The following is a 17,639-nucleotide window of genomic DNA, read 5'->3' as shown; positions in this document are numbered from 1 at the left end:
TACTTACAGATAAACTTTATAAGACATACGGAAAATCTATGTAGACGGCTAAATTGTTTTTTGTTTAAAATATTATTCATTTTAGATATTCTACTTAACAATAAATTGTGTACAACAAGCGATAATATAGATTAAACACGATGTGTATTACAATACGCTTGCTGACCCTGCACAGTGTTTTAAATTTTTCAAAAGATGAATGAAGAATGAAAAGTAATATCTAATTAATAATACTAAGTAATACTAATATAATACTAATAATACTAGGTACATGCAGGGCACACTTACCCGGCCCACTGTACTGGTAGAACATTATGTACGTACCTGAAAGCAAAAAATAAATATAATATTAATATACATAAAAGAAAAATAGAAACAAAAATCGACATAAACATTAACTGTTATCATTAATATAAAATATATTATTATAATATCTGATCCTACGCGACATTTCTAGTGATAACAAATTAAGCAGTGCTGTGGATTTACTCTGGATTTACCTCCTATGTAAACTACACAGTTTTAAAACTCATTCGTTTTGGTGGTTTCAACCAAGTCTAAATTTATATCAATAATAATATAATAAAACTATTTTATTTAACGGGATTCTATACATATTCTTGTGAAACGGATATTTTTTCTTTTAGTGAGTCTCTCTTTAAAATGTATGGTTTTAAAAATTGGCTTTAAAGTGCATGTCTTTGGGTAGGTATAGGATAACTTAAATTTAAATTTCAGAATCACGAGTGCGATACTCTTGGCTATGGCACTTAGTACTTACACACACAGACATTATCTTATTAATATACCTATACAGATGCAATATTATCATGTGATTGACGACCGTAAACAATCGTATGAATACCTATGAATTATTTTTTTTGTGACGTGTCTGTGCGTTACGTGCATATTATTATTATTATACCTAATAATGTAATTAACGTGGACCATTGATACATATATAATATATGTACATATTATATAATACGCGTAATGCGTACATTGCAGAACAGTCAGTAACAGCAAACAAAACACACGAGGAGGAAAACTGGCCGCGGGCCGCCGAGAGTACACCGAAAACAGTCAAATATATACTATTATGGTACACAAAAAGGTGAACACGAAAAAGAAAGAAAAAACAACATAAAACCGCTTTGGCGAGCGCGACGTTCGCATATAATATATTTTAATAATATTATACGCACGCGTCACGTGATTAAATATCGTATTAAACCGCCCGAGTGAATATTCACACCTCGGGCCGCGTAATTCTCGATCGAAAGAATACATATCATGTTATTATAATTCGTTCGGACATCGCGTAATATGCGAAGGACGACTCGCGTGCTGCCGCGGCCGTCTTCGGTCCTCGCGTTAACGATAAGCTCGCGGGTGTTAGGAAAAAAAACCGAACGTGAGATAGAGACAGACGTATAGACGGACGTACCACAGAGACAGAAACACGTGGATATTCAGAGACGGACAGACAGTGGGTGAGAGAGAGAGAGAGAGCAAACGAGAGAATATCAATCGTCTAATGAGGTGACGGCGGCGGCGTATTCGGCGAGAACATAAGGCCCGAGGGGAGCCTCCGTTATAAGAGTCGCCCACGCGGTTCGTGAGTCGGCGGCTCTCGTCCCACACACACGTACACATACGCACACACACAACCACGATATACCTAGGTTGTGATCACACCCGACAACGACCGGTATACTGCACACTCTGAGGCTACCGGTACCATTGTTGTGTGAGTAAGCGGCGGTTACCGCGTGTGGGACTCTATCGGGGTTCAATTAAAATCCGATATACTCATTATCGGCATCACCCGGGCATTATAATATTATATAACGTATTAATAATGCGTGCGCGTGTGTTGATTCGTGCATGTCGTCTGTTGGCGTACATACCGGGCGGTATTATCACCAATTATGCTCACCATTTTTATGTTCTTCAATTAAGCAGAGTTTCGCCCCCTACTTTTTTTTTTGTTTTAACTGTAAATTATTTAGTGGACAACTTTTTTTAAAACATTAACGTACCTACCAAAATCTATCGATATAGTGGTTTTTGAGTCGTTTAACTTCATACGTATTTGCTATGGACAATAGGTTTATTGGATAGTGGGTTTGGAAGTCCATAAATTACTATTTCTAAGCCATTATATAGCTGAAAACTAGCCGTTTGAATTTAAATTAGGTATATCAATATTTTCAAAAAACTATCCATCTTACAATTTACAATAAAAGAGAGGGGTGATAATTTTAAAAACAAGACACTCTCTTTGAGTAATTCAATGAATCGTCTTAAGAATTTGAAAATACGATCTCTAAGTGGGCACATTTAAAAATTTAAATATAAATGTATTATTAAAGGTAACCAGAGAAGGGGTGAGCATGTTTGGCGAATCACCCTAACTGTATATTGTAGTATTACTTATGTATTCATAAATATATATACTTCTATATGTTTATAAATTGCATATTATGGCGCGTATAAGAACGACGAGCGCGATAATTTTCAACCCGAACACCGAATAGAATTTATACAATTAACGTCCATATACGTGGCGGACGATGAGCGGTGACGGTACAGCCCGAGGGCAGACGACTTTGATATGTTTTAGAATATATAAATACTTATACACACAATAAGTTGTAAGCAGTGTCTTTTGTTAATATCTGGTGCATTACAATTATTTACCAGCCCGTCTTTTTTAAATAAACCCGCGCTCGTTTTGCGATCGGAATACGCCAATAATACACTCGCACCGCCGTTAGACGAGACTACAAGAGGGATATAGAATTCGACTACGAGTATATTATAACATACAATATAATATTATTATCATCGTATTCAAATAACGGGTCACAGAGAGTCCAATTATGATTATTATAATTAGCGTAATATGATATAATATATTGTCTGGAAAACGATATGTTCAAGAGAGTGTAATATATGTATTATAATATATTATACATAACTTTAACAGGAGAATCCCAACTGCAATGTACCGGAAAGACGTATGACCAAGACAACCAACAATAGAAATGAGAATATCAAAAAAATGTAACGAAAAGTAATAGTGAACCGTATTGTGAGATCATACAAATATTTTAAATACATAAAATTATATATATATAGTAAAAATCACTTAATGATATTGATTATTGGGTATGGAGAAACCTTACTACTACGTTTTTGGACTATAGGTAACATAGGTATGTAAAACAAACAATTATTGTAATATTAATATATGTTCAACATAAATTGTAATGTAAATTGACAAAAAAAAAAAAAGAAACCTGAATTGGAAGCCACAAATGTTGAAGTTGATTGGACATTTACTATGGCAACCTGAAGGTTTCTTGAAGTTCACGACGGAAAATAAGACTCGCACTCGCACACTGTGTAGTTGATATAGATTACCGGCCGATGTGTTACGAAAAAATAAAATGCTCACCGGAAGCACGATAGCATACGCACTTGTAAAAATCGACGAATTTTACGGAAAATAATGTAATTATGACGGAAGATCCGACGTGTAAAATAATATGCGGCAATCGTGAAAAATGAAATATGAAAATTTGCGTGTTGCAGTGATAATACGAACAACGAAGGCAGTTCACGACGGAGAATATCACGCGCGCACTTACGAAAAACCGGCGAATTCGGAAGACGGAAATGTGGTGACTGCGAATAATATGCAAACTCGCCAAAAAGCAACACAATGATGATTAAATTTTTTTTGGTTTGTTTGTGAACTCGGAAAAGAGCGCGTAAAATAATAATTGTTAATAATGAAAGTTGGCGACGAAAATGATAACGGACTGACCGCGAGACTACAACGGGGCAACACTGTACGCGACGTGTGGGTTTTCCCTTCGTTATCAGAATTTTACGTATTGCGGCAGCACAATATGATTCTCAGAAAGGTATGAATTCGCAATAGATAAATTCAAGTCTAGCTGAAATCCGAGTTGTATGCAACTGAATATTTTTCAAATATTTATTAACTTCATAACCTTTTTACCTTTTTAAGTAGGTACTTACCTATATTTAGTTACGGGCTAAAAAATTAAAAATGTATGAGTTGTTAAAATCAAAAGTTCACACTTTATAGATGGGGTATTGGAATAACATTTAACTAAATTAATAAAAATTAGGATAACACAGAAAATTAGAATTATACACATGACCAAAAAACGTAATGCCCTTGAAATAATGAGTATACATAATAAATACTGTATTTACTATAGAATAATACCGATTATAATATATTATTATATATTTTATAAAAATTCACCGTCTTCGATACTAATGAAACTAGATCAGAAAACGAATTATTCGAACCTATACAAATAGAATTATTATTTTTATAATAGTTTGGAACAATATTATGATACACCCATTCATGGCGTTAGATCAAGAATACAGAAGTTTAGCACTCTTAGAATCCTTGTAATTTGCGTTTTGACGAGCAGTAGCGAAATCCAGTGAGTAATGCACTAAGGCGTATCATAATATAATATCTGAAAAAGGCAGAGCGTTAAAATAAATCTTGTCTTGTATATTGAAATTTAAACTCTAGAAAAAGTGACAACTACATTATATAAGCTTTTTAATTTTATAATTGTACATTGTAAAATCTGTTTAATCTGACAGTAGGACTGTACCATATAATATTGTTCATTCTATTTGCCGTGTCACTATATAGGCACCTACGATAATTTGTCGTTCTCTCGCGTCCGTGATTCCTGCTCCTGCAGTATAACATATAATTATACGATGTAACTACGCTTTCAGAGCGCCATAATCTAATCCGAGATGTAACTGGGTTCTGGGATGGGGGAGGGGACAATTTATATTCAAATCAAACTCAGTGAAAATAAAAAATAATTTCATATCTATATATACCTACGCGCGCTATTGTTGATATGATAATTATACGATTCGGTGAATATTGTGGTAAACGCGCGCGCCGGCTGAGCATATTCACTGCGAACATGATGTGTTCAACAAATGTCTTCCAAACAATAGCTTTTCAATTCAAAAAATTACTTTCCGCGTCAATAAGTTGAAAAAAAATTTCGCATGGAATATAATGTAAGCCACGTTCGGCCGACGTGCCCGTTGTAGACATAATAATAAGGACAGAAAATATAATATGTTTCCATCGGGCAGTTTTAAATTTTAATGCATTTAGAAATCTTAGGTACGTATACAAACGCTGCAGGCGTAGGCACTGTATAGTCAGTTAACAATAATTCGTAAATAGAATGTATGGCTATTAGTTATTACTATATTCACTATTTACGAGTAAAATAAAAAACCACTGAGAAACAATATTTATTATTGTATATAATATTATTATATATATTATTTTACCTAATATACTGCTCCAGTATATACTAAGAAATCAGCTAAAAAGGTACATATTTGGCATATTGTTATTTTCAGTTTAAGATATACATTTCCCATTACCCACATTAAAAACCTATAAAACACTAATTTGATTTGTCTTGAAAAACAATTAGTATTATTATAGAATATTAGAGACCACGGTTATCATTTATAATTCAGTAAAATGAGTCAAACATAATAGGTACTTTAATAAACATAAGTCTGCAGTATATAATACAATGAGAAGAAGAAGAAGTTTTCAGATAAGTTTGTTTTGTTTTCAGTCGTATATTATTAATAATAAATAGGTAGATATCTTACAAAACATAGCTCGGTGTCTACTCGATTCCCCACGATTCTGCGAAATATTTCAATCATACTACACTATTCATTTACTGAAGCATAAAAACTAAGTATAGTGTGCACGATGTTCGTATTGTTGTTATCTACATAGACGCTCGCATTAAATTATGCATTGAATATTTAAAAAAAAAATTTTCGGCGTTGAAGATTGTTTGTTGAATCACGTAGTAGGACGAGAAAAAAAATAAAATGGACACGAAAATATTAAACAGGTAGTCTTTGGCGGAGAATAAACGCGATATAATAATAAAATATGAATTTCGATACGCAAAGTAATATTGCTTTTCATTTATTTATTATTATTATTCTTTTTTTTTTCCCAATATTTCCGAAACGGCATATGTACACACTTATATATATAAAATATAGATTGCTTACGACGACGACCTACCAGCGCGATGGTACATGATACATATAAATATAAAACAAGTATGAGAGCAGCACATATATTATAATACATCATGCTTCCGTGACGCTTATCTGGATAGACCGTAACAAATGGGCACGAGGTCTTGCTTGTATATGTAGCGCAGAGAGTTCCTCGCAATTTCACACCGAATCGTTGACCGTACGGAAAGGCGAAAAAAAATCGTACAAAATAATAATAATTCAATATATCAGCGATAATAAAAAAAAATATTATTATTATTATTATATTATCATATTGCTTGAGCATCGTGTATTTTCGTTATAGTTTTCGTGAGCCTTTCGTATATTGCCGACAACAATGCCGGAGACTAACGTCAGACCTCCTCCACAACCGTATAATTAAACATTACATTAAATTCCTTATTTTTTTCACCCTCGTGCGGGGATGGTTTCGTTTTATTATATTATATTTTTTTTCTTTTTTTGACCTACTATATTATATATATATATATCGTATAATACCATATTATACACATAACCCGAGCTACCACGGCTGTACGTGGATGCACAAAAACGCTCAGCTGCAAGCACGCACAATAACAATACCAGACTGACCTCGGGTGTATTTACAAAAGGGACGACAAAGTGGACAAGGGGGAAAAAATGGAATTCAGTCCCATTCAGGTACACACACATATATATATATATAACATAATTTATATATTATTATATTTGTGTGTATGGTAGAGGGACCGTCGTCGGACGCTCGAAAATGTCACTTCCTACTCGTGATGCAGCACTTATATTATATGTATGTACGTCCATGTGCAGCCCGCTGCTGCCGACTAATAGCATACAACTAGAACAGTTTTTTTTTTTTTAATATATACGTTTATATAGTCCAACACAAATCCGAGTTTTATGTTATACAAACATCCGACGAGGAGTGTACAGTATGCATATTTAATAAAACTATAATAGGGCATTGAAAATATAATTTAAGTGTTGTCGTCGGATACTGCAATCACAAGTTGAAATTCGACGAAAAAAAAAACGCAGCAAATTTATACAAATTAAGCAATTTGAATTCGTAAAGCGACAGGAAATGAGATAATAACATCTCAAATTCCGTTACCAATGAACAAATTTATAAATATTCATGATTACATTAAAATTTTGCAACAATGTTCGAACCAAAATTGTTATTATAAAATGGGCATAATAAAATGAATCGATTTATTTGCATCGAGCTACAAATATATTATTATAGTGAAGTTATTGAATAAAATAAAATTCCATTATATTATAATATATTGTTATAATTTAAATATTGAAATTAACTACAGTATTGGATAATTATCACCTATTAATATTTTTGTATACACCGCAGTCCATTAACATTGGAGTTGAACATATTATTTTCATCGATATTTTTGTTAGCTGCACGAGTTTTACATTTGAAATTGATTTATTTACATCACCACATATTATTATATATAGGTACCGTATATTATACATAAACGCATATGTAAATTTATTCTAATAATATATTATTATTTATTAATAAAATGTACACAAATGATAACTACTATAATATGCAACTGTTTTAAATGATAATTTAAATACAATACGCGCACAATAAGTAGGTATATAATACTGCAGCAGCGTCGATGAAAATCAGAAATTGTTCATTCAAACTGATATTTATACAAAAATATTGACTTTATTTATATGTATATAAGTGTATGTGTATGTATGTGAATATATATAATATGTTTGTGTTTGTGAATTGTGACATTATATAATATCTGTTTAAATAAATATTGATAGAATATTAATCCATAGAATTTAAAAAATACACATATTTATATGCATATACGTATGTGTGTGTGTGTGTGTGTGTACTATATATAGTGGTTTTCTCTGTATTTTACTTTTTATATACATTCTATATCGATTTGCGAACAACATTTTTTTTTGCGCACGCCGCATATAATATATATATATATAAAATACACCCCGACGACCAACGTCAGAGTATATATGTAAATAAATGTAAATTAAAGAACGTTTCATTCGTATAATATAATATAATATAATAAAATACTACAAAAGTTATTATATCGATATCGCCTTGAACCTGATAATTGCATTAGGAGATGCCCACAAGCCGCAGTGGCTTTAAACGTCGGGTGCTATGGGAATTTTGCCAGACCGTTTGTGTCAGTATATTACAATATAATATAGGTATACATCTCGTTTCAGAAACCGACGAGTATAATAAAAAAGAAAAGAAAAAAGTTATATTGTTAACGGCATAAAGTATGTACACGTTTTTGTTATAATATCGTGTTTTCGGTCGTACGTACACGCATTATGATAATATATTGTCCATCGAAACAGACGTTATTCGGAACTTATTTCAAGTATAATGATATTTGCAACACGTCCTGCAGCCGAATAATTAAGACGTTTCGCATACATTTCGACCGCCTCGCCGTACACGATATAATAAAATAATATATAGATAGCGTACCTACGACATCAGTTGTGCCCACGTACCGGTCTCGATGTGTTAAATAAGGCGCAACGCTGCAATATCGCGCAGTATATCTACTGTCTAACTGTTATACATATAAATAAGATGTATTATTATTATTATTTCATTTTTTTATTTTATTTTATTTTATTTTATTTTTTTTTTTTGCTGAAATTTCTCGAAACGCTCTTGTAAATAATAAAACTACAAAAACACCACCGGGCAATATTTGATTACTGTAATTTTGCAGTACATTATTATGTTTGCAATGCGCACAGTCCGAGCGGTGGAAAGATCGCTAAAAAAAAACACAAACATTTACCAACTCCGATCTTTACACAGAAATACAACTCGGAACCGCACTACAATATACGCACGTATATATGTCGGGTCTCTCGGAAACGGGAAAAACGCACGCGGAGCGCACCACCGAAAGCAAATGGTTAATAATAAAAAAAAAAACAGACGTTGCAATGTTTACCGGCGCCGATGAACACGACGGCCCCGAGACTGCTATAAACGCACGCGAGTGTGTGTGTATGTGTGCAAGTACGGAAACGATGCTATGTATACGGAAAGAGTAAAAAACAACAACAAAAAAAAAACCCGGCGAAACGAAATAACCTGGGAGGTCCTAAGTAACTAGAAAACGGCGGAAAAAATGCGGATTCACGAGAGTAAACCACCGTCGCGATGGGTGATTAGCGAAAAATTCGCCTCAAATAATAATTAACGAAGACGTGACGGTTTTTCGGGTCGTTGAGCCTGTGCATGCGGAGATAGATGCAGTCGGGAGGGACTCGCACAGAAACCTGTTTCGGTGCAGATATAGTCGCGCGGGTAGTAAATGGCTTTTTTACTATTTTTATTTTTTTTTATTTTTTTTCTGGAATGGGTCCAACCGCCGCCGCCGCCGCCGCCGCCATCGTCATCGAACAACGACGACTTGACATCGGCGCGCGCGATGCCGGACAGATAAGATATCAATTATTATAATACACTAAACAACACAACACGACATAATGGATGGGTTGCCGGTGATTCAGCAACTGCAACAATCGGTTTATCGATAGATTACTTATATGTATATACTTTTCCACGGAGATGACTTTCACCGCCGAGAAGCTGCACACAATAACGTCGATCGGTCATCGGTCCGCGCTAGTCGTTTGCACTAAGCACATATAATATAATATATATAGTAATAGAATACGCGTATCTACCGACAACAGCCCCGCGGACTGTAAAATAATATAATACACTGGCGACTCTCGAATGCCGAGCTCAGCTGCGTGTAACCATATTAATATGATATTATATATGTCTTATATAATATTATATTGGATGCCCGGTCGCCGGCGAACCGTGAAATCAATGTCCGGCGGACCGGGACCGCGGCCGGCCTTTCGAGAAAAAATGCTTTGGCGCACACGTCCAGCGTAAAAGGCGCTCGATCACAAACGTCAGCCGTATATATAAGTAATATAATATGCTCACTGTGCAACGTAACGACTTTTGGACGTTGTCGGACCAAGAATGCGGGTATAGATAACCTTTCGGAAATATGCGCAAAGGGATCCGGCGAGCGAAATAATACGAACGCCATCGCTTGACGGTATAAATTGAACATAATATATAAATAAATACGAATCGATGAACCGAACGAATATTGTAAGCACGCTGCACGTTTCACGTATGTGGGCGTGATTCTTGCTTAAAAGTTAATGAAAATCAGTAGGATACTATGATAATAATATATATTATTCGTATTAGCGAATTCGAATTTGAATATAATTGAAATATTTTTGATTGGAGCGGTATAGTTGGAAGATAGGTGGAGGGGATGGCGGGGCAAACAATGAGTTGCGCGGAGGAATATTTTAAACATTATATTATTATAATATATCCCTAGCTACGATAATATGCGACTTCTCTTCCCCCAGCCCCGAGCTGCACCACCGGGTAGGATCACGATTTTATTTAAATCTCCCCGTCTGCACTTTGAAATGCGGTGCCGCATAATATTTGCCTGCGAAAATCCATTATCATTATCGCATACGATATTATGTTCCTGTTTGTATAGCAATAATATTAATAATACAACAAACCGGTCGTCGTTGTGGCATAATAATAATATGTAACATAATATAATATGATATAAATACGCTATTTGAAGAGGAAAAACGCAAACGCCCTTTGTGTTATTGCTGTCGACGGGTTTGTAAACGTGATATTTCATAATTTATATGATTGCTACTGTTATTTATATTTCAAAATACAAAATTGTTGTATTGAAATTCGCGTTTTTAATTGATAATAATCAACGATGTTGGGAAATAAACATTTTAGATAGGTACCAAGTATATCACTGTTAGTAGCGTCGAAAACTAGGTTAAATCATTATTGCTTGAAATAATAACAATTAACCTAAAATTAGTAAAACTCAATCCACATTCAAAGCCTACAGTAACTGATCTCGTTCAATGTAATAATGTTCATGGGAACACACCATGACTATAAAGACGTTATTATTAAATTTGAAAAAAAAGCAATTACAGCAAACGACAGAAAAAAAAAACGATCACACACAATGATGGCGAAATTTTGTATTATACAACCTTTGCCATTATGATTATCAAATGTGCAATCCCGCGTACGAATAACACTGCCAAAGTAAGGATTTGTCCTTTTTTTTATTTTTGACATAAAGCGTCAACGGTATAAACAATTTTCAAAAACTTCAATAAGTATGGTTGAATCGCTGTCTGACAGGAACACGGCTCAAAACAGTGTAAAACCCTTTTATTGTGGATAAGTATACATGGAACGACTTTGACGAAAAAAAAACCATTTCATACTCAAACGGTTTGTCTTATTCTTTTTTTTTAATCCACCGACCCAAAGTGTATGAGGGTACTAAAAAACGTACGCTGTGAGATATTCCTTTTCAATTTTTCTCTTTACCTGCAGAAGCATTAATGGACATGACGCGAGTACGTACACATAATACGTAGGTATAATGCACGGCAGCTGATCTCTGTCGCATGTATACGAAAAGGTTTGATAAACACCGAGAGCGCAATGTTTGCCGAATATACACCCGGCGGTGCTCGTCCGTAAAATGGTTCTCGTAATATTATTTATATACATTTTTTTTCTGATAAATGTATGATATTAGTTTAATTTGTTTACTAAATAAACATCCGAACCTTATTCTATACAAAATCGAACTATATTTTTATTATTATTATTATTATCTTTTTTTTTGGCAAACCCTACTTGCGGTACTCTTTAAACTCGAGTGGGGCCTTCTTCAAGTGTATATTTTATATTTTCAATAATGGATAAACATTGACAAACAATCGATCGAAATTCAACCCCCACAACTGTAAAATTTAAAAACACATTTCCATCAAGCAATACATAGAAACACTACACTACTATATAGAGGTACCTACAACAATCCTAAACTCGGGAAAAAAGAGTAGTTTGAAAAATAAACTAAATACAACAGAATATTCAATACTAATATAAGAAATAAGTACCTGCAATTTATAATATACTGTTGGAATTGACATGCCAATAAATTATAATGTATTTTATAATTTCAGTTGAGTTGATAACTCAACCTACTTATTACACGTTAAATATGTCTATCACAAATGTTTATCCACCGAATGTTGCGAGTCGTAACCAACTGTGGTAATTGCAGGTGGGTAATAATGGTTTTATACAACAACGACGAAATTAACCGGATGAACGCATTGTTTCCGGGATTATATCGAGCCAATTTTACTCGTTACACACGACGACATGGGTATACACGTGTATAAACATTAATGACGGCGGCGCGTTGATAACGACAACGGCGACAGCGATGACGACTCAGTGTCTGGCATCCGTTTTTCCCATGGAATTTAACCAAACAGCGAAACAACCCGAGGCCACCAGTAGCGATAATTGACCGGCAATATTAAAATGAATTATTTTTCCGAAATGTAAATGGAACAATGAGCAAGCATAATGGTTCGAATGTGGAGAGAAGAAGAAGAAGAAGAAAAAAAAAAAATATTTTTTGGGCTCTTTATTATACTCATAGCCGGATGAAGAGATGATGGACCCGTTGGTGCAACGGACCAGTGGTCTTTCACAAAGAATACCTCCGGCGCGCCGACGACTGTCTAGAAACAATATCGCGGGAGCCCCTCTGTCAAATCATCGTTCCTCGACGACGAATACACATACACACACACACACACACACACACACACACATATACGTACACGAAGATACATGTAGTGCGAGTGCGCGAGTGAGCGTGCGTCGTGTTGTACAAAGCGTCTCTATAGGAGAAATAGAATACGTACTTGGCATGAGAATATTCCACATGTAAAAATACACTTTACCCGTCGTATATATACATAATATACATATATGCACACACATGGATATGCTTATGGTGTACCCCACCCCTTTGACAATAATTCACGAGGACCCGTGACACAAGAAAAGAAAGTTATTCATCCGATTTTCGTGTTATTATATTATATATTATACGTTTTTTTCTTTTTTTTTTGTTGAACTCCGTGCTCAGCGACATCCACGCAGAACGGAGTTAAACAATGGCATATTCTAATTTTTCACATTAGTCACACCGGCCCACTTAAAAACGGGAAGGTGGCTGAGGGCAGATTATATTCGGCGGTGGTCAAAACGCCGTTCAGATTCAATTCTATAATAGGCGACACGTATTCATCCATTCGGTATACAATGTGACGTGTTACAATACATCGTGTACAGAAAATTAATATTAATAACGAGCAATAAGTAATGACAATAATGACACGACGTTTGACACGGGTGAAGAGAATATACATAGAACGCTGCTATCGATTACACGCGTAAAGACGATTAATATTGTTAACATAATATGTTAAAACGTGGGAGTGCGCGTATTGAGTATAATGACATTTATATCAAATATTCAAATACCGATAATTGTATTAAATTAATTGCCATCAAAATTAAAATAAATGTATACGTTATTTTTATATATCATACAATCGATACGAAAAGGATCAGAGCAAAAGTTCAGTGATGCAATTGTATATAGTATTTAAATGAATTCGAATCGGCGATTTCATTATTTCCAAGTTAAAATAAAAAACCGTTTGGATATTTTAAAATAAACTATTTGACATTTAAACGTCTTATTTGAACATTTAGATAAAATTACATATCATGTATTCATCAACAACAACGACAAAACATGACTGTGCGGTTTTAGACCGTTTAAAAATACTCGGCATTATTATTCATCCCATATAATAGCATGTGCGTTTGTATTTTCCCCTAATATGTGTTTTTCACAAAAATACATCAAAATAATTCTGATTTTGTCTCCGTGTCGTGTTGAGACACGCCTAGAAATATAACAATTTCTCAAACTTTCCCCTCCGAGTGCGGTAAAATAATATACACGCCCCGATGTGATGATTTATCGTATACGATAAATATAAAAAAAAGGCACACAATTTTCTGTTAGTCCCTTTGTAGTCGTTCGTTCGACCTTAGTTCCTCCGACGCGGCATAAACGCAATGTAATTATTGACAAATTCATTCTCGATACAAAATATATACACATATTATACCTCCATGTATACATCAGCTACCTATATAGGTTGTTTTTTTTTTGTGTGATTTCTAAATAAACGAGTCAGCTCCGTCTCGACGAAACGACCAGGTGCAGCTTTGTGTGTGTGAAGGGAAGAAGGCGGCCTGCAGGAGTTTCGGAGCCTTCTGTTAATACGCCTTTTTATCGCAATCGCGGCGTTTATAATATTATATTTACGAGAATAAAGACGTAATGACCGAAATTCGATTGTGACGACGTCTGGACTGGGCGTGAATTGGGCTGACCACGAACCCATACACGCACATTACACGTCAAACGCAGTTGACACGGACGTCGAGAAATACGATCGATTTTATGTCTTGTTATAGTTCCACCACAATATTATAAAGTCTTTGAAAACGCGTCCGGATAACATTTTTGGTACGTGGAAGTAGGTAGGTACCTGCCCGGACTATATACGCGCCAGATGGGATTATTTGTCCTCGGACTATATAGCCGTATAGGTATAACATAAATTATGTATGGCATTGAACGAATAACACAAAAAAAAAAACATAAATGGTACCTAAATAAAATAGGCTTACATTATGTTCCGCGCGGTCCGGATCCACCTACGTCGATTTATCGTGTCTACAACGAATATTTTTCGATATAGGTATGGAAACCGATAAAACTATTATGATTTTTGATTTTTCGCCGTATGGTAATCGAAGCCACGACCACATCACTGTATATATGTAACAAGGAACGTGTATTTTAATGATAATATTTATTTTTTAGTATTGATTAACAACCATATGGAGAACACGAGAGGTTAGAAAAAGGCAGAACTGAATGAAAGAAAAAAAGGGTAAACACAGACCTATAAAAACAACATTAAAAACTAATCAAAAACAATTTATTTTATTATTATAAGGAAACAATAGAACTGATAAAATATAGAACCTATGTTGTAAATCAATATAAACGTTATATTGTAGTACAGGATAAATTAGTTACGAGAGTTAAAAGAATTATTTGTTCATGATTAAATTAGTATCTGTACATTGTAACTATTACTGTATTTTTAATATTATTCGAGCGCTCTGTCTTTTATCCATTATTTTAATGATTTCTTCGATGCACGCGATGTACATTTTAATAATGACTTATAACATAGCCAAGGTTCAATCTATATTTTGTTCAGCTTTTATTTTTAGTAGATCACGGCCCATGGGTATCATAAACATCAATGCTAAAAGAGAAAAAGGAAAAATAATATACAATACTATTATTGCGGCAACCGCCGGCTGCGCGAATCCACCGCTGACAGGGAAAACATGTCTGAACTTACTGATGTGTACATTGTAAAATAATATGTACGCGAGAGCGAAATTTTCGAAACAAAAACCACTCAAATTAGCGTGACTATAATAATATAATATAACATACAGCACAGTGCTGTTGAAAGTATTATTCTTCCTCTGCCCCGCGCTGCAAATTGGTAATACTATTACAGGACCGTTGGTAATAATATTTTGTTATGCGGCGTTTATAATATTATACGATGATGTTTGGGGAACAGCTTCGAACGTTCTCATTTTTAAGAGCGTATCAACAACGGTCGGAATATTACGAGCCATATGCGTATACATCGTGTACCAAATGGCCACCATATACAGCTATTATCCGATAATGGATGATTATGTTAAAGGCCAAAGGGTGTATATTTCTGACGATTACGGGTAGCTTGGTAACGATTGTTATAATATACGACGAACGAAAAAATCTCTATCGTTAAACACGAATAAAATGAACCTATATTATGAAATATAGGTAATTAAAAAATTAATAGTATAATATTATTAATAATATTGATATAATTCGTAGAAACAATGAGACCGATTTATTTTGTGTCAAACGTGATTGAATATAATATAATATATAGTCATCTCGAATAGACAGTCGAGCATAATTATCACGCAAGCTCGTAAAAAATTCTCGAAGCTGGCCGTACGCCAAAGTTCTGGTAAACTTTACATTTTAACTTAACGAGATACTTTATGGCTTTAGATGCTAAGTATACTATGAATCGATTAAAAATAATTTTTAAAACATTAAAAAAAATATATATTATACCTAATCAACCTCAAAATAATTATATGTTTTATTTTTTTAATGGTTCTTTATCGGATTTAGTTCATATTTAGCTTTGATCCATCATTGATTTGATTTTCGAACCAAGTTGTTAGGAATTTGGTTTGGTTCGAAAATGTATGTTATTGGTTCTTTTTCCAACCAAACTAAATATTCTGAGTTAATTTTTGGTTTGATCCAAAACTCCAACAGCTTTTAACATAACTAATTTACACTTTTTTTAACCTAAACGGATAGGACTATGATTGTTCATGAACTCGGTCAGGTAGCCTTGAATATTACTAGACAAATCCAACAATCGCGATTCAGCAGCAAGACTATACGGTTCGAATAATAAATATAATGAACTTTGCATTGCCTCACGACGTATAATAATAATGATAATCTTCAGTGGCGTCGTTCCAGAGTACTTGCCAGACTATATAAACATACACACAATAAAACACATATATTTTTCGCCCGATGGATTGTACTATTTGTATTATACACGAGAGATGAACGAATGAATTAAGTACGATATAATATGCAATAGCTATATAAGCATACTCGCGTTATATATGAATAGGTATGTATTATAATATGAGACGAAAATTGAAATACAAAAATAAAAGTGAAAAAATAGTTTAAACGCCGACTCGATTTAATATTAGCATTCAAACAACAGACAGTGCATAGTAATAATCGTCGGTGATAACAATATTATAGCATATATATATATGGGTAAATAATGTGAACATGTCGTTGATGTCTCCTATATATACCTACACCGCGTCATCCCGCCATCGAATTACACCACTGAATTAGACGACGACGTCTCGGCATGAGATGATTCGGTAGCGACAATGCGCGGCGTGCGAGTAAATATACGCGTATAATATATGTATTATTATATTAAGGTATTTACGAGGGCCGTCCCTGCTTCAGCAGTATAGCGTATATAGGAAAACAAATTAGTCGCTTCGAGTGTTTGTAAAACGCAGCCCATATTATATATAGGTGTATAATATTATTGTATACTCGATAAGTATATATATGTGTGTGTGATGAGATGCGTTGTTATTGTGTGTATGACTATATATATATAACGTACGGAAGAGCGACGGACGGGGGACACGCTGCGTATAACAATATAATATTCTGTTTGAAATGCTCGACAAAAACATCTCGAAGAAAGGACACCCGAGAAACTCGTAT

General features: G+C 34.2%; 1 protein-coding gene across 2 annotated transcripts in view; it reads right to left on the bottom strand.

Annotated features, from left to right (window-relative positions):
• Positions 1-17,639, bottom strand: part of LOC114126851 (lysine-specific histone demethylase 1A) — a 378,425-nt gene that overhangs the window by 97,926 nt on the left and 262,860 nt on the right. The window contains exon 14 of one of the 2 annotated variants that reach the window (XM_050199765.1): positions 289-324. The exons of the other annotated variant lie outside the window; for it this stretch is intronic. Within the exon in view, the coding sequence (XP_050055722.1) occupies positions 289-324 (36 nt within the window). The remainder of the gene's footprint in view (positions 1-288; positions 325-17,639) is intronic. 2 annotated transcript variants of the gene reach the window in all.

Source organism: Aphis gossypii, chromosome 2, assembly GCF_020184175.1.
Source record: "Aphis gossypii isolate Hap1 chromosome 2, ASM2018417v2, whole genome shotgun sequence".
NCBI lineage: Eukaryota > Metazoa > Arthropoda > Insecta > Hemiptera > Aphididae > Aphis > Aphis gossypii.
Note: the sequence above shows the minus strand (reverse complement) of the source record. Positions and strands in the feature narration are given on the sequence as shown.